The sequence below is a fragment of the Metopolophium dirhodum genome, chromosome 1 (assembly GCF_019925205.1).
Source record: "Metopolophium dirhodum isolate CAU chromosome 1, ASM1992520v1, whole genome shotgun sequence".
Lineage (NCBI taxonomy): Eukaryota > Metazoa > Arthropoda > Insecta > Hemiptera > Aphididae > Metopolophium > Metopolophium dirhodum.
In genome coordinates this window covers 25197901-25220643 of record NC_083560.1, presented here as the reverse complement: position 1 = coordinate 25220643, position 22743 = coordinate 25197901, and the positions used below count along the sequence as shown (strand labels likewise).

The following is a 22743-nucleotide window of genomic DNA, read 5'->3' as shown; positions in this document are numbered from 1 at the left end:
CTGGACAAAACGCAAATGAAAATAGGAAATTTTGAAATTTTGAAAATCTCTCTTCCTAGTTGTTTTACGCGGAAACTGTACGGTTTTAGGCCATTAAGCATATGAGTTGATTTATTCTTCGTACCACTGTCCACAAAACGTATATTTTGGATTTTCGAAAATATCAAAATTTAAGATTTTTTAGACATCGATACAAGTAGGTAGTCAAGATTTTTAAAAACCAAAAATATCAAATATCAACATTTCGGAAAAATGAAAAGCTAGACATACTAAAGAATGCTGATGAGATCAATTTGATCTCTGAGGGAAATCTTCGTAGCACCTTCGGATTCTGGACAAAACGCAAATGAAAATAGGAAATTTTGAAATTTTGAAAATCTCTCTTACGAGTTGTTTTACGCGGAAACTGTACGGTTTTAGGCCATTAAGCATATGAGTTGATTTATTCCTCGTACCACTGTCCACAAAACGTATATTTTGGATTTTCGAAAATATCAAAATTTAAGATTTTTTAGACATCGATACAAGTAGTCAAGATTTTTAAAAACCAAAAATATCAAATATCAACATTTCGGAAAAACGAAAAGCTAGACTTACTAAAGAATGCTGATGAGATCAATTTGATCTCTGAGGGAAATCTTCGTAGCACCTTCGGATTCTGGACAAAACGCAAATGAAAATAGGAAATTTTGAAATTTTGAAAATCTCTCTTACGAGTTGTTTTACGCGGAAACGGTACGGTTTTAGGCCATTAAGCATATGAGTTGATTTATTCCTCGTACCACTGTCCACAAAACGTATATTTTGGATTTTCGAAAATATCAAAATTTAAGATTTTTCAGACATCGATACAAGTAGGTAGTCAAGATTTTTAAAAACCAAAAATATCAAATATCAACATTTCGGGAAAAACGAAAAGCTAGACATACTAAAGAATGCTGATGAGATCAATTTGATCTCTGAAGGAAATCTTCGTAGCACCTTCGGATTCTGGACAAAACGCAAATGAAAATAGGAAATTTTGAAATTTTGAAAATCTCTCTTACGAGTTGTTTTACGCGGAAACTGTACGGTTTTAGGCCATTAAGCATATGAGTTGATTTATTCCTCCTACCACTTTCCACAAAACGTATATTTTGGATTTTCGAAAATATCAAAATTTAAGATTTTTTAGACATCGATACAAGTAGGTAGTCAAGATTTTTAAAAACCAAAAATATCAAATATCAACATTTCGGAAAAACGAAAAGCTAGACTTACTAAAGAATGCTGATGAGATCAATTTGATCTCTGAGGGAAATCTTCGTAGCACCTTCGGATTCTGGACAAAACGCAAATGAAAATAGGAAATTTTGAAATTTTGAAAATCTCTCTTATGAGTTGTTTTACGCGGAAACTGTACGGTTTTAGGCCATTAAGCATATGAGTTGATTTATTCCTCGTACCACTGTCCACAAAACGTATATTTTGGATTTTCGAAAATATCAAAATTTAAGATTTTTTAGACATCGATACAAGTAGGTAGTCAAGATTTTTAAAAACCAAAAATATCAAATATCAACATTTCGGAAAAACGAAGAGCCAGACTTACTAAAGAATGCTGATGAGATCAATTTGATCTCTGAGGGAAATCTTCGTAGCACCTTCGGATTCTGGACAAAACGCAAATGAAAATAGGAAATTTTGAAATTTTGAAAATCTCTCTTACGAGTTGTTTTACGCGGAAACGGTACGGTTTTAGGCCATTAAGCATATGAGTTGATTTATTCCTCGTACCACTGTCCACAAAACGTATATTTTGGATTTTCGAAAATATCAAAATTTAAGATTTTTTAGACATCGATACAAGTAGGTAGTCAAGATTTTTAAAAACCAAAAATATCAAATATCAACATTTCGGAAAAACGAAAAGCTAGACATACTAAAGAATGCTGATGAGATCAATTTGATCTCTGAGGGAAATCTTCGTAGCACCTTCGGATTCTGGACAAAACGCAAATGAAAATAGGAAATTTTGAAATTTTGAAAATCTCTCTTACGAGTTGTTTTACGCGGAAACTGTACGGTTTTAGGCCATTAAGCATATGAGTTGATTTATTCCTCGTACCACTGTCCACAAAACGTATATTTTGGATTTTCGAAAATATCAAAATTTAAGATTTTTTAGACATCGATACAAGTAGGTAGTCAAGATTTTTAAAAACCAAAAATATCAAATATCAACATTTCGGAAAAACGAAAAGCTAGACATACTAAAGAATGCTGATGAGATCAATTTGATCTCTGAAGGAAATCTTCGTAGCACCTTCGGATTCTGGACAAAACGCAAATGAAAATAGGAAATTTTGAAATTTTGAAAATCTCTCTTACGAGTTGTTTTACGCGGAAACTGTACGGTTTTAGGCCATTAAGCATATGAGTTGATTTATTCCTCGTACCACTGTCCACAAAACGTATATTTTGGATTTTCGAAAATATCAAAATTTAAGATTTTTTAGTCATCGATACAAGTAGTCAAGATTTTTAAAAACCAAAAATATCAAATATCAACATTTCGGAAAAACGAAAAGCTAGACTTACTAAAGAATGCTGATGAGATCAATTTGATCTCTGAGGGAAATCTTCGTAGCACCTTCGGATTCTGGACAAAACGCAAATGAAAATAGGAAATTTTGAAATTTTGAAAATCTCTCTTACGAGTTGTTTTACGCGGAAACTGTACGGTTTTAGGCCATTAAGCATATGAGTTGATTTATTCCTCGTATCACTGTCCACAAAACGTATATTTTGGATTTTCGAAAATATCAAAATTTAAGATTTTTTAGACATCGATACAAGTAGGTAGTCAAGATTTTTAAAAACCAAAAATATCAAATATCAACATTTCGGAAAAACGAAAAGCTAGACATACTAAAGAATGCTGATGAGATCAATTTTATCTCTGAAGGAAATCTTCGTAGCACCTTCGGATTCTGGACAAAACGCAAATGAAAATAGGAAATTTTGAAATTTTGAAAATCTCTCTTACGAGTTGTTTTACGCGGAAACGGTACGGTTTTAGGCCATTAAGCATATGAGTTGATTTATTCCTCGTACCACTGTCCACAAAACGTATATTTTGGATTTTCGAAAATATCAAAATTTAAGATTTTTTAGACATCGATACAAGTAGGTAGTCAAGATTTTTAAAAACCAAAAATATCAAATATCAACATTTCGGAAAAACGAAAAGCTAGACATACTAAAGAATGCTGATGAGATCAATTTGATCTCTGAGGGAAATCTTCGTAGCACCTTCGGATTCTGGACAAAACGCAAATGAAAATAGGAAATTTTGAAATTTTGAAAATCTCTCTTACGAGTTGTTTTACGCGGAAACGGTACGGTTTTAGGCCATTAAGCATATGAGTTGATTTATTCCTCGTACCACTGTCCACAAAACGTATATTTTGGATTTTCGAAAATATCAAAATTTAAGATTTTTTAGACATCGATACAAGTAGGTAGTCAAGATTTTTAAAAACCAAAAATATCAAATATCAACATTTCGGAAAAACGAAAAGCTAGACATACTAAAGAATGCTGATGAGATCAATTTGATCTCTGAAGGAAATCTTCGTAGCACCTTCGGATTCTGGACAAAACGCAAATGAAAATAGGAAATTTTGAAATTTTGAAAATCTCTCTTACGAGTTGTTTTACGCGGAAACTGTACGGTTTTAGGCCATTAAGCATATGAGTTGATTTATTCCTCGTACCACTGTCCACAAAACGTATATTTTGGATTTTCGAAAATATCAAAATTTAAAATTTTTTAGTCATCAATACAAGTAGTCAAGATTTTTAAAAACCAAAAATATCAAATATCAACATTTCGGAAAAACGAAAAGCTAGACTTACTAAAGAATGCTGATGAGATCAATTTGATCTCTGAGGGAAATCTTCGTAGCACCTTCGGATTCTGGACAAAACGCAAATGAAAATAGGAAATTTTGAAATTTTGAAAATCTCTCTTACGAGTTGTTTTACGCGGAAACTGTACGGTTTTAGGCCATTAAGCATATGAGTTGATTTATTCCTCGTATCACTGTCCACAAAACGTATATTTTGGATTTTCGAAAATATCAAAATTTAAGATTTTTTAGACATCGATACAAGTAGGTAGTCAAGATTTTTAAAAACCAAAAATATCAAATATCAACATTTCGGAAAAACGAAAAGCTAGACATACTAAAGAATGCTGATGAGATCAATTTGATCTCTGAAGGAAATCTTCGTAGCACCTTCGGATTCTGGACAAAACGCAAATGAAAATAGGAAATTTTGAAATTTTGAAAATCTCTCTTACGAGTTGTTTTACGCGGAAACGGTACGGTTTTAGGCCATTAAGCATATGAGTTGATTTATTCCTCGTACCACTGTCCACAAAACGTATATTTTGGATTTTCGAAAATATCAAAATTTAAGATTTTTTAGACATCGATACAAGTAGTCAAGATTTTTAAAAACCAAAAATATCAAATATCAACATTTCGGAAAAACGAAAAGCTAGACTTACTAAAGAATGCTGATGAGATCAATTTGATCTCTGAGGGAAATCTTCGTAGCACCTTCGGATTCTGGACAAAACGCAAATGAAAATAGGAAATTTTGAAATTTTGAAAATCTCTCTTACGAGTTGTTTTACGCGGAAACGGTACGGTTTTAGGCCATTAAGCATATGAGTTGATTTATTCCTCGTACCACTGTCCACAAAACGTATATTTTGGATTTTCGAAAATATCAAAATTTAAGATTTTTTAGACATCGATACAAGTAGGTAGTCAAGATTTTTAAAAACCAAAAATATCAAATATCAACATTTCGGGAAAAACGAAAAGCTAGACATACTAAAGAATGCTGATGAGATCAATTTGATCTCTGAAGGAAATCTTCGTAGCACCTTCGGATTCTGGACAAAACGCAAATGAAAATAGGAAATTTTGAAATTTTGAAAATCTCTCTTACGAGTTGTTTTACGCGGAAACTGTACGGTTTTAGGCCATTAAGCATATGAGTTGATTTATTCCTCCTACCACTTTCCACAAAACGTATATTTTGGATTTTCGAAAATATCAAAATTTAAGATTTTTTAGACATCGATACAAGTAGGTAGTCAAGATTTTTAAAAACCAAAAATATCAAATATCAACATTTCGGAAAAACGAAAAGCTAGACTTACTAAAGAATGCTGATGAGATCAATTTGATCTCTGAGGGAAATCTTCGTAGCACCTTCGGATTCTGGACAAAACGCAAATGAAAATAGGAAATTTTGAAATTTTGAAAATCTCTCTTACGAGTTGTTTTACGCGGAAACTGTACGGTTTTAGGCCATTAAGCATATGAGTTGATTTATTCCTCGTACCACTGTCCACAAAACGTATATTTTGGATTTTCGAAAATATCAAAATTTAAGATTTTTTAGACATCGATACAAGTAGGTAGTCAAGATTTTTAAAAACCAAAAATATCAAATATCAACATTTCGGAAAAACGAAGAGCCAGACTTACTAAAGAATGCTGATGAGATCAATTTGATCTCTGAGGGAAATCTTCGTAGCACCTTCGGATTCTGGACAAAACGCAAATGAAAATAGGAAATTTTGAAATTTTGAAAATCTCTCTTACGAGTTGTTTTACGCGGAAACGGTACGGTTTTAGGCCATTAAGCATATGAGTTGATTTATTCCTCGTACCACTGTCCACAAAACGTATATTTTGGATTTTCGAAAATATCAAAATTTAAGATTTTTTAGACATCGATACAAGTAGGTAGTCAAGATTTTTAAAAACCAAAAATATCAAATATCAACATTTCGGAAAAACGAAAAGCTAGACATACTAAAGAATGCTGATGAGATCAATTTGATCTCTGAGGGAAATCTTCGTAGCACCTTCGGATTCTGGACAAAACGCAAATGAAAATAGGAAATTTTGAAATTTTGAAAATCTCTCTTACGAGTTGTTTTACGCGGAAACTGTACGGTTTTAGGCCATTAAGCATATGAGTTGATTTATTCCTCGTACCACTGTCCACAAAACGTATATTTTGGATTTTCGAAAATATCAAAATTTAAGATTTTTTAGACATCGATACAAGTAGGTAGTCAAGATTTTTAAAAACCAAAAATATCAAATATCAACATTTCGGGAAAAACGAAAAGCTAGACATACTAAAGAATGCTGATGAGATCAATTTGATCTCTGAAGGAAATCTTCGTAGCACCTTCGGATTCTGGACAAAACGCAAATGAAAATAGGAAATTTTGAAATTTTGAAAATCTCTCTTACGAGTTGTTTTACGCGGAAACTGTACGGTTTTAGGCCATTAAGCATATGAGTTGATTTATTCCTCCTACCACTTTCCACAAAACGTATATTTTGGATTTTCGAAAATATCAAAATTTAAGATTTTTTAGACATCGATACAAGTAGGTAGTCAAGATTTTTAAAAACCAAAAATATCAAATATCAACATTTCGGAAAAACGAAAAGCTAGACTTACTAAAGAATGCTGATGAGATCAATTTGATCTCTGAGGGAAATCTTCGTAGCACCTTCGGATTCTGGACAAAACGCAAATGAAAATAGGAAATTTTGAAATTTTGAAAATCTCTCTTACGAGTTGTTTTACGCGGAAACTGTACGGTTTTAGGCCATTAAGCATATGAGTTGATTTATTCCTCGTACCACTGTCCACAAAACGTATATTTTGGATTTTCGAAAATATCAAAATTTAAGATTTTTTAGACATCGATACAAGTAGGTAGTCAAGATTTTTAAAAACCAAAAATATCAAATATCAACATTTCGGAAAAACGAAGAGCCAGACTTACTAAAGAATGCTGATGAGATCAATTTGATCTCTGAGGGAAATCTTCGTAGCACCTTCGGATTCTGGACAAAACGCAAATGAAAATAGGAAATTTTGAAATTTTGAAAATCTCTCTTACGAGTTGTTTTACGCGGAAACGGTACGGTTTTAGGCCATTAAGCATATGAGTTGATTTATTCCTCGTACCACTGTCCACAAAACGTATATTTTGGATTTTCGAAAATATCAAAATTTAAGATTTTTTAGACATCGATACAAGTAGGTAGTCAAGATTTTTAAAAACCAAAAATATCAAATATCAACATTTCGGAAAAACGAAAAGCTAGACATACTAAAGAATGCTGATGAGATCAATTTGATCTCTGAGGGAAATCTTCGTAGCACCTTCGGATTCTGGACAAAACGCAAATGAAAATAGGAAATTTTGAAATTTTGAAAATCTCTCTTACGAGTTGTTTTACGCGGAAACTGTACGGTTTTAGGCCATTAAGCATATGAGTTGATTTATTCCTCGTACCACTGTCCACAAAACGTATATTTTGGATTTTCGAAAATATCAAAATTTAAGATTTTTTAGACATCGATACAAGTAGGTAGTCAAGATTTTTAAAAACCAAAAATATCAAATATCAACATTTCGGAAAAACGAAAAGCTAGACATACTAAAGAATGCTGATGAGATCAATTTGATCTCTGAAGGAAATCTTCGTAGCACCTTCGGATTCTGGACAAAACGCAAATGAAAATAGGAAATTTTGAAATTTTGAAAATCTCTCTTACGAGTTGTTTTACGCGGAAACTGTACGGTTTTAGGCCATTAAGCATATGAGTTGATTTATTCCTCGTACCACTGTCCACAAAACGTATATTTTGGATTTTCGAAAATATCAAAATTTAAGATTTTTTAGTCATCGATACAAGTAGTCAAGATTTTTAAAAACCAAAAATATCAAATATCAACATTTCGGAAAAACGAAAAGCTAGACATACTAAAGAATGCTGATGAGATCAATTTGATCTCTGAGGGAAATCTTCGTAGCACCTTCGGATTCTGGACAAAACGCAAATGAAAATAGGAAATTTTGAAATTTTGAAAATCTCTCTTACGAGTTGTTTTACGCGGAAACTGTACGGTTTTAGGCCATTAAGCATATGAGTTGATTTATTCCTCGTACCACTGTCCACAAAACGTATATTTTGGATTTTCGAAAATATCAAAATTTAAGATTTTTTAGACATCGATACAAGTAGGTAGTCAAGATTTTTAAAAACCAAAAATATCAAATATCAACATTTCGGAAAAACGAAAAGCTAGACAAACTAAAGAATGCTGATGAGATCAATTTGATCTCTGAAGGAAATCTTCGTAGCACCTTCGGATTCTGGACAAAACGCAAATGAAAATAGGAAATTTTGAAATTTTGAAAATCTCTCTTACGAGTTGTTTTACGCGGAAACGGTACGGTTTTAGGCCATTAAGCATATGAGTTGATTTATTCCTCGTACCACTGTCCACAAAACGTATATTTTGGATTTTCGAAAATATCAAAATTTAAGATTTTTTAGACATCGATACAAGTAGGTAGTCAAGATTTTTAAAAACCAAAAATATCAAATATCAACATTTCGGAAAAACGAAAAGCTAGACATACTAAAGAATGCTGATGAGATCAATTTGATCTCTGAAGGAAATCTTCGTAGCACCTTCGGATTCTGGACAAAACGCAAATGAAAATAGGAAATTTTGAAATTTTGAAAATCTCTCTTACGAGTTGTTTTACGCGGAAACTGTACGGTTTTAGGCCATTAAGCATATGAGTTGATTTATTCCTCGTACCACTGTCCACAAAACGTATATTTTGGATTTTCGAAAATATCAAAATTTAAGATTTTTTAGTCATCGATACAAGTAGTCAAGATTTTTAAAAACCAAAAATATCAAATATCAACATTTCGGAAAAACGAAAAGCTAGACATACTAAAGAATGCTGATGAGATCAATTTGATCTCTGAGGGAAATCTTCGTAGCACCTTCGGATTCTGGACAAAACGCAAATGAAAATAGGAAATTTTGAAATTTTGAAAATCTCTCTTACGAGTTGTTTTACGCGGAAACTGTACGGTTTTAGGCCATTAAGCATATGAGTTGATTTATTCCTCGTACCACTGTCCACAAAATGTATATTTTGGATTTTCGAAAATATCAAAATTTAAGATTTTTTAGACATCGATACAAGTAGGTAGTCAAGATTTTTAAAAACCAAAAATATCAAATATCAACATTTCGGAAAAACGAAAAGCTAGACATACTAAAGAATGCTGATGAGATCAATTTGATCTCTGAGGGAAATCTTCGTAGCACCTTCGGATTCTGGACAAAACGCAAATGAAAATAGGAAATTTTGAAATTTTGAAAATCTCTCTTACGAGTTGTTTTACGCGGAAACTGTACGGTTTTAGGCCATTAAGCATATGAGTTGATTTATTCCTCGTACCACTGTCCACAAAACGTATATTTTGGATTTTCGAAAATATCAAAATTTAAGATTTTTTAGACATCGATACAAGTAGTCAAGATTTTTAAAAACCAAAAATATCAAATATCAACATTTCGGAAAAACGAAAAGCTAGACTTACTAAAGAATGCTGATGAGATCAATTTGATCTCTGAGGGAAATCTTCGTAGCACCTTCGGATTCTGGACAAAACGCAAATGAAAATAGGAAATTTTGAAATTTTGAAAATCTCTCTTACGAGTTGTTTTACGCGGAAACTGTACGGTTTTAGGCCATTAAGCATATGAGTTGATTTATTCCTCGTACCACTGTCCACAAAACGTATATTTTGGATTTTCGAAAATATCAAAATTTAAGATTTTTTAGACATCGATACAAGTAGGTAGTCAAGATTTTTAAAAACCAAAAATATCAAATATCAACATTTCGGAAAAACGAAAAGCTAGACATACTAAAGAATGCTGATGAGATCAATTTGATCTCTGAAGGAAATCTTCGTAGCACCTTCGGATTCTGGACAAAACGCAAATGAAAATAGGAAATTTTGAAATTTTGAAAATCTCTCTTACGAGTTGTTTTACGCGGAAACTGTACGGTTTTAGGCCATTAAGCATATGAGTTGATTTATTCCTCGTACCACTGTCCACAAAACGTATTTTTTGGATTTTCGAAAATATCAAAATTTAAGATTTTTTAGACATCGATACAAGTAGTCAAGATTTTTAAAAACCAAAAATATCAAATATCAACATTTCGGAAAAACGAAAAGCTAGACTTACTAAAGAATGCTGATGAGATCAATTTGATCTCTGAGGGAAATCTTCGTAGCACCTTCGGATTCTGGACAAAACGCAAATGAAAATTGGAAATTTCGAAATTTTGAAAATCTCTCTTACGAGTTGTTTTACATTATTCGTTTGAATTACATTTACAGTTTAACACAAAATTAAAATTAATTCTTTCTGAATAGGTGTATATTATATGACATACACAAATTAACATTTTATGTAGTTTTTCATTAAAACATTTTTATTTGCTAACCGTTTTTCTTTTAATATTTTGTAAATATCTGATATCTGATATTATAATTGAGAAACATATTGTGTTTTTCTCAATTATTATTATTAAAAATCATTCAATAAAATCCTGTAAACCGTTAACACTTGTTTGCATATGCCTATCATTAAGACAGCGGTGTCCCTAGCCTATTTATTAAATCAATAATTACTATAGGCGTATTTTTTAAAAGTTTGGGGGAACTTAAATCCATTTTTCTGAATTGAATTTTTTAGGTTATTGGTTTTTTCTACCCAAAACGGTAAATTTGAATTATGATCATTATTATTTTTTTTGACAATAAAAATTGTTATTGGGGCCAAAGACGGAAGGCGCATCATTAACATAAATGTATACAAATTTAAAAAAATAATAAAAATGTTTTAAATTACATTTATTTAAACAATTATGAAAATTCAAATTTTGTTAAAAATAATACCTAATAACAGAGATATATTGTATGTTGTATCCATAACAAAGTTGTCTTTAAAAATCATTAATTCTGTATAAAATATTTATGGTTGAAAAATTGAAATGTGTGTGTGTATTTGAGTTCATTGTAGGAGGCAAAAAGAGAACATTTTGTTAGTTCAATTTTGAGATAAAAGTTTAAAAAAACTTCAAATATTAAAGATAAATAAAAAATATAAAAACTTAATTATTTTTAAAAGTATTTAACTTTATTTTGTTCTATAATTAATAAATAAAAAAAAAACGTTCTCCAATAATAATAAAATCTATTTTTGATAGTCAGCATATTCAATGTGTTATTTATAACATTTTATTTATTTTAGGTTGTTAATGAATCTTCATTAGATTCGATTCCTCCTGTCAAGAAAAATAATGCTAAAATTCTGAAAGAAGCATGGTTCTGGACATCTATGCAATATCAGAGTTGCGCCTTAACAAAAGAATATTTATTAACCAATGTAAGAACTAATTTTAATATTTCTCAATATGTAATTTGTTTTATACTTATGCAACTTCAATTGGTTTAGTTAAATGTGACCAACACACCTACCTCTGCTCGTGTAATGTCATCTACGTTGACACTAAGTTCTTCTTCTCGTGCACGCAAAAGAAAAAGGCATTTAGACCGTTTGGGTTCTTTGCTAAGGCCTAGTCCAACACCTGTAGCAACTATTGGAGAAACATCACCAACCAATAGTTCAGGGCCGTCAAAACGACGGTCATCAGCTGCCAACACCCTTGATGGCCTAAGGTTGTCATGTGGATCATTTTTAAATTTCACAAACAGCCCAGATCATCCATCACCTTTTAAACTCCCAAAAGGTTAGTGTTTTGTAATGATAATATTATAATAACAGTGTGTTTGAATTTAGATTGAATGTATCTTTTCCAGATCCAGATATAGTTATAAAAGATAAACCATTTAGTCCACGATATCAAGTTTTCTCTGAATTATTACAGACTGAGATTAACTATGTGGGAGTGTTAAAGACAATAATTACTGTGAGAACTTTTTCTTAATTCATAATTCATAATATATATATATTTTATTTTTTCAATTTTCATTGTACCACAGTTATTTTCTATCCTTCATTCACCTAATTATTCAGTTTTTCATTTTTTTCATAGGTGTACAAAGAACCATTAGAAGAAATGATAGACAAAGAAGACTGTTTGCTTAATAATACTGAAATTAAAATTATTTTTGGAAATGTTTTACCTATTTATCAAGTGCATCAAGAAATGTTAGAAGAGCTCAAATGCCTTGCTACATCATGGCAAGAAGATAGTAGTATAGGCAGTGTTTTTCTCTAATATGTAATACCACACATTTGACACTGGATTTTGCAATCAAAATACATTTTTTAATATTTTAATTATGTTGTAGTCCAGTGAATTAGTGAAAGCTTATCCACCGTTTGTGAATTTTTTTGAAAAAACAAGAGAGATGTTATTGCAGTGTGATCAAACAAAACCTCGTTTTCATGCTTTCCTCAAGGTCGGTCAGACAAGACCCGAATGTTGTCGACAGAGTCTACAAGAACTTCTCATTCGACCTGTGCAACGCTTACCCAGCGTTAGCCTCTTGTTAAATGGTGAGTCATGTGGAATGGTTCAAATTGTTTGTTATAACTAGAGCGTGGATCTTTAGGTTTTTACATATTTTTATTGGCTTTATGCAGCTTAACGAGGATGAAAAATGTGGACGATTTATCCATCATAGAGTTTGTAGGAAAACATTTATTTTGCATATTCTAGAATATTTTGGATATAATAGAATATTTAGCCTATTTGTCATATTTTCGAATATATTCAATTATTGTTCATAAAAAAGCATATTTTATTATTTTCTCGAGTTGTGATTTTTCTAAGAAAAAAAAAAATTTGATTAAAGAATGTAAAAAATAAAAAAATTGAATTATCCACTTGGTTTTAATTAAATTGGTAATGTCTCTCTTACGAGTTGTTTTACATTATTCGTTTGAATTACATTAAATGAAAATTTTTATTTTAAATTATATAATACCCTGCAAGTTTTATAAAATAATAAATAATATAAATATGTACAATATAAAGGTTAAAACTTTTGGTTCTCTTTTCAAAAGCAAAGCTTGTGCTAAAAAGAAAGTTAGGAAAGTAGTCAAATAAAATCTATATGAAAAATAACAGTAAGTAATGGTAATAGAACAACGTTGATAGTATACATATAATAAATTTAAAATTGAAATGTTACATAATAATAGAACAATATAGCTATTATAATATAAATTACTAGTAGAGAAAAAAACAAGCTTAACATAATAGTAGTTATTGAATCAAAACATTAATTATATAGTGAAACCTCCGAATAGCAGACACTCTCGGTCACCAAAATTTTGTCCGTTATTCAGAGGGGTTACATATTTGAAATTTATTCATCCGTTCCCCAAAAAACGTCCGCTATTGGGAGGTGTCCGTTAGTGGAGGTTTCACTGTATTTTTTATACAAAAACTATTAAAATTATGAATATTTATATTATAATTAATACAAAACTAAATTAACTTATATTTAGGGTTTTGTTGCCCACATACAATTAACATTATATTTTAATTAGAACATTTAATAATTATTTGTTTAAAATAATAAATACAAAATTACCGTAGAACAATTTGTTAGGATTAATGGATAAAACAAAATAAAACAAGTGTTATAATATTTTAGAACGATCAACGTTTATAAAAACTTAAAATATATTATAAATATAATTAACAATGAAATTAATTATAGTTGACCATAGAATCTCGGGCTGATTGTAAAAGATACAACTTATCAAACCTATGTAAAAACAAAAAAATCATATTAAGTAATTTACAAAGTTAATTAAAATTAAAAAATATTTTTACCTGTGGATATGGCCCGATTATGCCTTGTACATATCCATCATTGCGATGTCCAGCCCTTCTCAAAAATCCTATGAGGTCCCCATCTTGGTTCAGTTGCTCCACATGACCAGCTAAGATATTTGTGGTGTTCTCTCGTTCCCTTCTTGATGCACCATCTCTAATCTGAAATGTAATTATTAGGTATATAATTAAGTTAAAAAAAATAATTAAAAATTAATAATCACCCTGAGGTTTCTTCTGGCTTGTTCAAATTCAATGAAATATTGATTTTCAATGATAGTCAGTTTCTCTGTAAGTAAAGTTATTGATCAGTATGAAATAAATAATTGCAATATTTAATATCTATTTTAATAAGACACATGTAATAAAAATACCAAACCCAAAGATAAAAATCAAACATTTTAATTGAAAATCAAATTTTAAACTACGCATTTACTTACCAATTACTAACCAATAACTTCTTTTTGTTAGGTTACACATGAAACACATATAGTTATACATAAACACAAACATATAAGACAAGCAACACATCTTGGAAGTACTACTTCTTATTAGGTTAAACATGAAACATAAAATACAACATTATATAATACATATATAAAAACAAAGACAAGGGGATGCAACATGAACACACTATGTGCTAAAAAAACTCACGAAGGAAATTCCAAACATTAGGGTGTCTTTGCATTTGAACAAGAAGTGTAGCGTGGAAAGACTCCAAGTAGTTGTTGGTTCTATATTCTTCTCCAAAAACACTGATTAAATCTGGACCGACCTGTAACAACCAAAAAGATTCTACATAGCCAATTAAAAAGTTTCTCATGCCTCGTTCAATCTCAGGAAATTGTCTAGTGTAATGAATGATAGCCCTGAAACCATCAGTCATGGAAAATTGTGGACAGCGTGGGTCATTCCTAGTAGCGGGTAGATGAGGTAATGCCAAAACCTAATAATACAATAGAGAAGTATGAAAGAGAAATACAAAATACATAATTTAATAAAAATATCAAACTTATTTACCATTCTGAGAACTCGAGCTGCTACCGGGTTTGTACGAACCAAGTCCAAAACACTATTCATCCTTCGGTGACAATAACGTACAATTGACTAAAAAAAAAAAACAATTTTTTTAAAATACAATGATCACTTATTACACACACTTTATAACATAGTTACTTGAGTAAAATGGAACCAACAACATCTTAATTGGCTTTCTGGAAATGATTGCTGAACAGCTGACATCAAAGCTTTTTCATAATCTGTAATAAAACAAACAAGTTCATAATTTAATGGTAAAATATTTCGTACAATATCAAACAGAGCCGAATAAACTTCTTCAGTCATACTCCCCAGTAGAGCATAGACCATTGGAAACGACTAAAAAAAAGAAAAAAAATTTATGAGAAATATATCAAGAAAAATAATGTTGGTTATGTATACATAATAAAAATTATAAAACACTTACTACACTTCTGAAAACCACCTGGACTGTTAGGAAACATTTTAAATCTGCTGGAACACGAGGCACAGTCTTGAAAGTTCCATCAATCCCAACCAATGTCACCGTGGCCAAGTCTTCTCGGTATTTTTCAATTGCAGCCATATTTGCAAAGATCAGTCCAACACTCCTTCCATTGACCACTAATGCTTGTTGAAAGAACCTAATACCAATTTTTAAAATAAAAAGTAATAATTTTGAACATTCTAACTGAAAATAATTTAATGTATTATTCAATTTGTCATTGTAAGGTTAAACATGATGTATTCACAACTACAAATACCTTGATATAATTTTGTTTTTTATAACTGTGAATAATAATTAATGAGTCAAATATTAAATTTGATAACTTAAAATTTGTAAATTTACAGTGAAATTGTTTAAGAGATAATTATGTCAACAGCATTAAGTATAGAATGCTTATCATATTAATAATTATTATAAACAGACAATGTCCTTTAAAAGCAATATTTTAACTACTTGATGATAAATAGAGATTAAATACACAAAAATACTATTCATAGATATGGGAAAAAAATAACCACAAATGTGTCCATAAAGGCATAAAATATTATTAAAGGTTTTGATAAAAATATAAGCATCTACCTGGAGGTCCAATTATTAATCTCAATTTAAATTACTAGACATTTTTTTATCAGTAATTGTTAATTTAAAATTGAATAAAATATACATTTCACATATTGATATTATATTGTTAATATATTAAATGTATGTGACTAATTATAATAAAATAGTTTATTAGTTATAAGCTTATTACAAACAATTTCATTTACCTAGATGGGGGATTTTGAACTGTAGAAGCATAAATGGCATTACGTTCTTCATTCAGCGCAACAGCAAGTTGTCCTATGTCAAGTGGTTGTAGTGGGAATCTTCTACGTCTCATCTTTTTCACTCGTTCTTGAGCTTGAAGGAATGTGTAGTTGGGAGCTGCTTCTGGGTGGCTAACAGACATAATTAAAAAATACCAACAAAGTAGTTAAAAATTAATTTATATTGTTCATTATTTATAAGTACTAACAAATAATAAATAATATGAATATGATTATATAGATAAGTTTGAATATGACTCACTTGATAATTTCATTATTATACAATGTTCTCATAAATGAAGTTGTAACTGCTGGATCAATTCCTCTTTCACCAATGGCTTCTCTCAAAAACGGCACATTCAGGTCAATCTCTGCAGGTTGGTGATCGTGGTAGTTCTGTAGATGAATCCTATTATCCCTCAAATCTGTACTTACAGTTGCAGTGGAATGACAGTACTGGTTCCGCTTCTTCTGCCGTTCGCATACTAAATACCTATAAATTTAACAAATATACCTATATTATACGTAATTAATAATTAAATTGAATAGGTACTATATACAAATTAAAAAATAATACTATTATACATACACGCGGCCTCCTCGAGCTTCACGTTTGTAGTACTTAAATCCTAAATTGTCCACATAAATCCTTGATCGGCTTTGAACTCCAGGAATTATAGAATAAGTTTCAGACACTCCTACAACGACAATCTCTTCATCTTCTTCATCTTCTAGTTCCTCTTCTTCTTCATGCAGTATATGATCATCTTCATACACAACTGGCAAAAAGTAGTCATGGTCCACCAAATGATCTGGAAGAGCGACGATTTCTTCGTTGTTCATCATTATTACAAACCTATATGCTAAAGTAAATACACAAATAAAGATAAAAAAAAGTAATTGTTTTTAATTAATTATAACAAATAATATCAGATGAATAGCAGGTAGGCAGTTTACAACGAATAACGAAACACAGAAAATACAAACAAAATAAAATTATTCAAATTACTACTGAATAGACAAGTGATAGCACAAAGTCGACGGAATCGGGTATGACCGATGGTCAAAGTTTTAAAGAGCGACGTACAATCAAAGCACGAACAAGTCAATGACGGGTATGACCGATGGTCAATATTTCAAAAATGACGTGCGAAAGCACGAACAGTCCGCGGAGTTAGGTATGATCTATGGTCAAAGTTTTAAAGAGTGACGTGCGAAAGCACAAACAAAGTCGGCAGAATCGAGTATGTCAACGTTTCAAAGAACAAACGAACAACTTAAACAGCTAACGGTGGTGCGTCGTGCGTGTATAGAAGCGAAATAATTCCGTAGACGTAGAGTTCGAGGGCGAGTCGTTGTTCAATCATTTCGACTTAGTGCGGTAGCACATCCTTCGATAATCGTGATGGTGGGAGGTGGCTAGGCGGTGGGAAACTGGGAAAAACGTCTCTCAAAAACCGTTACAAAACACAACAATAGAATAATAAAAAGGCGGGAATTATTAAATACATAATTGATATTGAACTTCAAGGTGGTGAATTTATGAATACTAAATTCTGTATTGAAAAATTTGAACTTATTTGAGGTTGGCTAAGTTGGTTTATCATTTTTTTTTTTATTTTTTATTTTTTTTTTCTCCCATGATATTTCGGGACAAGTACCCCTATCCCACTAGGAACATAGGCACCACAATTAAAGATATACAGGTTGCCCATCGGCATCTGATAAGGCGTGCATGAAATGACTAGCAAAAGTTAACCAGTAGTGTTCCAAGTGGCAGTATTACAATTAACCGATTATAGACACATAAGTGTATAATTAACAGCAACATGGTTGAGTGTTGACATCAAGAAGTTAATTCTTTTAGTTGTTTAATGCAGTCACTTTGTAAATCAATGTGAAAGCTGTTTATTATAGGGCGATGTGTAACCGGTATGTCTTTAATTGTGACAGTCACACAGCAAAATAAGTCATTGATCTTAATCACGGTTCAAAATTTGAAAAAAACTTATCATTACAGCAATATTAAATTTTATAATAACTACCTACTTGTAATAAATAATAATCAATTATTAATTTAAAGTTTCCGATTTTTATGTAAATAAATACTAAATTTTATGTAGAAATAATAAAAAATATAATTTTTTACATATTTTTGCATATTTTCAGATAATTAAAATGCATATTTTACAATTTTCTTATTGTATAAGTACTATAAATTCTAGCCCAAATTATAAGTGTGGGTTGGGTTCAATGTGAGTACCTGCCGCTGAATTACAATCTCGTAGGTTATATGCACTTGTCAATAACTCGATATCATTATATTATAATTTTTAATTCACTATATAAATTTTACTGCAACACAATAATTATTGTTTTGACAAAATCAAAGTTACCAAATAAACGTAGCATGATTTTAAATCTGTTAAAAGATTTGAATTAGCAGAAAAATGTCTATATATCGTACGGAACATTTTATATTTTTAATTTTTGGTTTAATTACAACAACGATAGGCCGTTTTTTCAAGTTTTCAATTACAGTTTAAAATTAAATGAGATTACATTTTGTTGAAGTGGGATTACTATTATTATTTAGGTAGGTATCAATTATCACCTACTACTACGTAATGCTTACCACTTACCACTACTATGCATCTACGTCCGAATACGATCTATGGACATTTTTCTGCATTGAAATGCATACCTAGCCTAAGAAATTCCTTCGAGACATCATAAATTTGACTCATAGATATTTGAGTTATCAAGGTTCAATGTATTTGGAAACCACAACAACATTACCCGGAAATGTGGCTGACCTTTCACACCAATGACCAATTGCAGAATATTATAATAATATGGTACTTGTTTTTGTTATAGCTTAGCCCTCTTCCCTCCCAAACTTGTAATAGCCCCGCAAAATAAATTATTCAATTGTTTCTTAAAATATTAATAAATCTTTAAAAGTTCAACTGTATTTCATATATCCTGTATTTTTTTAAATGTACATTAAATGTTTCAAAAAATACAGTCTAAAATGCACTATAGGTAAGCAAACATAATATGAATTGTTTAAAAAATAATAGCATAAACAACTTATAAATAATTATTGCTTTTAAAAACTTTAAATGCACATAAAAATAATTATGCTTGAGTGTCTTTATAATATTTTTGAACTATTATTAATATAATTTATAAGGAACCTTGGATTGAATTTTCAAGCTTTTTTACTAAGCGAAAAACAATTAACTAAATTTATTACATCAGTAAGGGTATGTAGTTAATTATAGATTATTACAAAATATTCAGATTTTTATACCGTTGAATTTTGTTTTTAATAATACAAGGTTATGTTTTAAAAACCTGAGACACTGACATAATACAGTCAATATGTTTATGCATCCATCTATCGTAGTAACATAATATTAATAAGAGTCTTTATATGTGCCCACACACATGTTTATATGTTATATAATATATACGTAATACGTATATATATATACGTATATATAATATTATATATATTTGGTAGGGTGGGAATGGTTGGTGATTTCATCATAACATGCCAATTAACGTATATAAAAGAAAATAGTCTACACCAAGATATATATTTTTATATTAATTATCTAACTCCCTTTCTGTCTTTGTTGAAATTTTGGTTTTTTTTAACAATTTTCGGTTCCGATACCGCGTCGCCGCAATGAATTTACGCCCGGTCGACTACGTGTCGACATCGGCCACCGGCGCTCTGTTTTATTATTATTTTTATATGTAGAACCTAAACATATATTTTTTTATAATATTAATTTATAAATAATATATCATAACATCTAATAATAATTATTAGACGATAATATGCAATATATATATATATATATATGTTAGAATTGGTATACTACCAAAAAGTCCGTGGTAAAAAAGTCCTAGGAAAAAAAGTCCGAGTAAAAAAGTCCATGGTTAAAATATCCGAGGTCTAAAAAGTCCGCGGTGAAAAAGTCCAAGGTCTAAAAAGTCCGCGGTGAAAAAATCCGAGGTCTAAAAAGTCCGAGGTGAAAAAGTCCGAATCATATAATTAGGTAAAAAAAACTTCCAGTTGGTATTAATATAAATTGTAATTATATAAATTATAAAAGTGCAATAATTATGTACTTACTATATCGTTATTTATTACCTATATATACAAAAATCGAAAATATTATTAATTCAAAAAAATATACATAATACGTCACATAAAATATAATATGTTAAAAAAAAATTTTAATGTTTATCTAGGCCTTGTTCTGATATTATGGCCAACTTTTTCTAAAAATTCTTCAATGGTATCGAATGATTTCTTGATCTATTCTTTGGCATAAAGTAACTAGTCGGAACTGTGTTGAATTTTGTTTCTTTTTTACCGGCTCTCCCATGCTGTTGATAGCTACTTTCGCATTATCTGCCGCTACTTCTAATCTCATTTTTTGGATTAGTGTCCAAATAGTCGGATGACTGTGGCCAACTAAATGACTAAATCTGTTATTCCACGATTCGCATACATTTTTCGTTCGGTGGTCACCATTAATCGTTGTTTTATGTACATTCCAAGTATTCGAGGAAAAAGTGGACTTATTTTTTTTAATTTGAATTTGGTATCAGCCCCTACTTTTCTAACTGGTCCATTTACGTAGGTTGCGTCAAAATAATTTAAAAGATCTTCTCCTTCAGAAGAAACAATTGTTTTAAGGTAAGCCAATTATATTAATACTAAATGGAAGTTTGATTGTGCATCACATCGCGTATTTTTCTTTTACCTAATATTATATGTACCGGACTTCTTCACCTCGGACTTTTTCACCTCGGACTTTTTAGACCTCGGACTTTTTCACCACGGACTTTTTAGACTTCGGACTTTTTCACCACGGACTTTTTAGACCTCGGACTTTTTAACCACGGACTTTTTCACTCGGACTTTTTTACCGCGATTCGTTAGAATTATTATACTATAATAATAATAAAAGCAGCACCGTATCAACATTCTGGGAAAAATTAAATTGATTTATAATATCATAAATTAAGGACGTGAAATTATATTTATTACTTTATTAGACGACAATGGGCAATATAAATATATATGTTAGTATTATACTAATAGTAATAAAAGGAGCTCTGTATCTACATTCCGGGAAAAGTTGAAATAACAGATGTATTTTTAGACCAAACATAAAACCATATACACCATTCAATTAGTAATGTAATCACAAATGGCCAGAAGAAAAATCCAATACAATCATACTACTCCAGCAAAATAACGAGACATTAAAGTCAATAACTAATTTGGCGACTACGTGTCGACAGCGGCGTCCGGGAAAATGCAGTTTTTGTCGACTATGCATTGAACGTATTAAATTGTTATGGTTGTTCCGCAGACAAGAGCCGTTGACAAAGTTATACTTCAGTATGTTGCGTATCTTGTGCCGACTATGCTGGTCTTTTAGTTAACTTGTACAGTTGTACCCAGGCACAAACGTCTACATGTGGTTGATATGTACGTCTTTGTAAAAAATGAATAGTTATAAAAGTTTGTTACTATAATCTGAGCGCATGGCTGTTCGCCAGGCCAAGATCCAGCAATGCCAGTGTATTTTTACACGAACCAATTCACCCAGTTTTTCTAACCCATATATCCCTGTTTCTTCTTTAGATAAACTTTTGAAACTTGAAACACAGATTAATCTCTAGTAGGTTAGGACGCTGTAAGAAAATGAGCCCTTAATATTGTGCCATTTCAAAATGGGATGATTTCAAAATTTGCAATATTGTTACTGACTGACTCACTCACTTATCATCAAAATTATAAGACACTTCCCGTATAGGTAGAAACATGCAATTTGGCACAAAGGTAGGATTTACGGTGTAAATAAAGGGAAAAATCTAAAATCGAAATTTTTTCAAAATGTATGCCACTTTAGAGAGTGACAGAGCGTATTTCTAAATGTATGAAGTGGCGTGCTTACTGTAAACATTTTCTTTCAAACAGCGTTACAATATGGTAATAACTAATAAAAAATTGTTTGTAGTTGACTTATATATATATATTTATAAAATATAATAATGTTTTCGTAAATTTATTTTATTCAAATACAAAATATAATATAATTATTCAAATACAGAATATTTTAATAATATTCGTCGGTTTACGGACGATAATTTTACGTGATAACGTCACAAGAAAACATTGATGAAAAATTGCATACTCTTATGAATTTAATGGAATTATTATCACTGAATAACCTATCATTAATTTGTATAATACAAAAAAGAGATACCGAATTAGCCAGGACCGTATCGCGACGCATCGTGTTTGTGTGATTTGTTAGATGTTAGCAACTCAACATTTTTGTGTGGTCAAGCATACGTGGCCCTCTCCAGGGTGACAAGCCTCCAGGGAGTTTTTTAATTAGTTTTAATTAGTTTGGCTGAAAGCCAAGGATAGTTCCATTGTTGAATTTAACCGTCTAAGAAATTTGTATAGGCCAGACTTAACAACTATTATATTATCTAAAAAGTCTCGATGACGAAAAATAAAAGATCATACTTGGCTATCTTTGACTGTTTTGACAATGTTGGCCAAGTG

At 30.7% G+C, this 22743-nt stretch overlaps 2 protein-coding genes across 5 annotated transcripts; one reads left to right on the top strand and one right to left on the bottom strand.

The window, feature by feature from the left end:
• The first annotated feature begins 2917 nt into the window (after positions 1-2917).
• Positions 2918-12237, top strand: LOC132934930 (protein ECT2-like). The gene is made up of 5 exons (XM_061001358.1): positions 2918-2956; positions 11243-11377; positions 11447-11741; positions 11812-11921; positions 12048-12237. Exons 1-5 carry the CDS (start codon positions 2918-2920, stop codon positions 12231-12233), a joined length of 765 nt encoding a protein of 254 aa, XP_060857341.1. The 3' UTR covers positions 12234-12237.
• Positions 12238-12781: 544 nt separating this feature from the next.
• Positions 12782-17240, bottom strand: LOC132934900 (uncharacterized). 4 transcript variants are annotated; one of them, XM_061001308.1, is made up of 10 exons: positions 16723-17240; positions 16396-16626; positions 16095-16265; positions 15268-15463; positions 14979-15179; positions 14823-14909; positions 14457-14748; positions 14027-14091; positions 13803-13964; positions 12782-13734 (listed from the first exon to the last, which is right to left on the bottom strand). In XM_061001308.1, the coding sequence occupies exons 1-10, from the start codon at positions 16977-16979 to the stop codon at positions 13729-13731; spliced, it is 1668 nt and encodes a 555-aa protein (XP_060857291.1). In that variant the 5' UTR covers positions 16980-17240; the 3' UTR covers positions 12782-13728. The 4 variants fall into 4 exon arrangements, 3 of the variants coding, with proteins under 3 accessions (XP_060857291.1, XP_060857293.1, XP_060857292.1); XM_061001310.1 differs by having other exon boundaries at positions 14457-14577; XR_009663105.1 differs by lacking the exon at positions 12782-13734 and adding an exon at positions 14243-14349 and having other exon boundaries at positions 13889-13964.
• Between the last annotated feature and the right edge of the window lie 5503 nt (positions 17241-22743).

Bases quoted from the DNA above. Each gene is read 5' to 3' on its own strand.
- LOC132934930 (XM_061001358.1), top strand. From the start codon at position 2,918: ATGCTGATGAGATCAATTTTATCTCTGAAGGAAATCTTC. The intron at 11,378-11,446 runs GTAAGAACTAAT...CAATTGGTTTAG, and splicing joins AAGAATATTTATTAACCAAT to TTAAATGTGACCAACACACC. The intron at 11,922-12,047 runs GTGAGAACTTTT...TTTTTTTCATAG, and splicing joins TGTTAAAGACAATAATTACT to GTGTACAAAGAACCATTAGA.
- LOC132934900 (XM_061001308.1), bottom strand. From the start codon at position 16,979: ATGATGAACAACGAAGAAATCGTCGCTCTTCCAGATCATTTGGTGGAC. The intron at 14,910-14,978 runs GTAACTATGTTA...TTTTTTTTTTAG, and splicing joins GTTGGTTCCATTTTACTCAA to TCAATTGTACGTTATTGTCA. The intron at 14,092-14,456 runs GTGAGTTTTTTT...CTTTACTTACAG, and splicing joins TAATGTTTGGAATTTCCTTC to AGAAACTGACTATCATTGAA.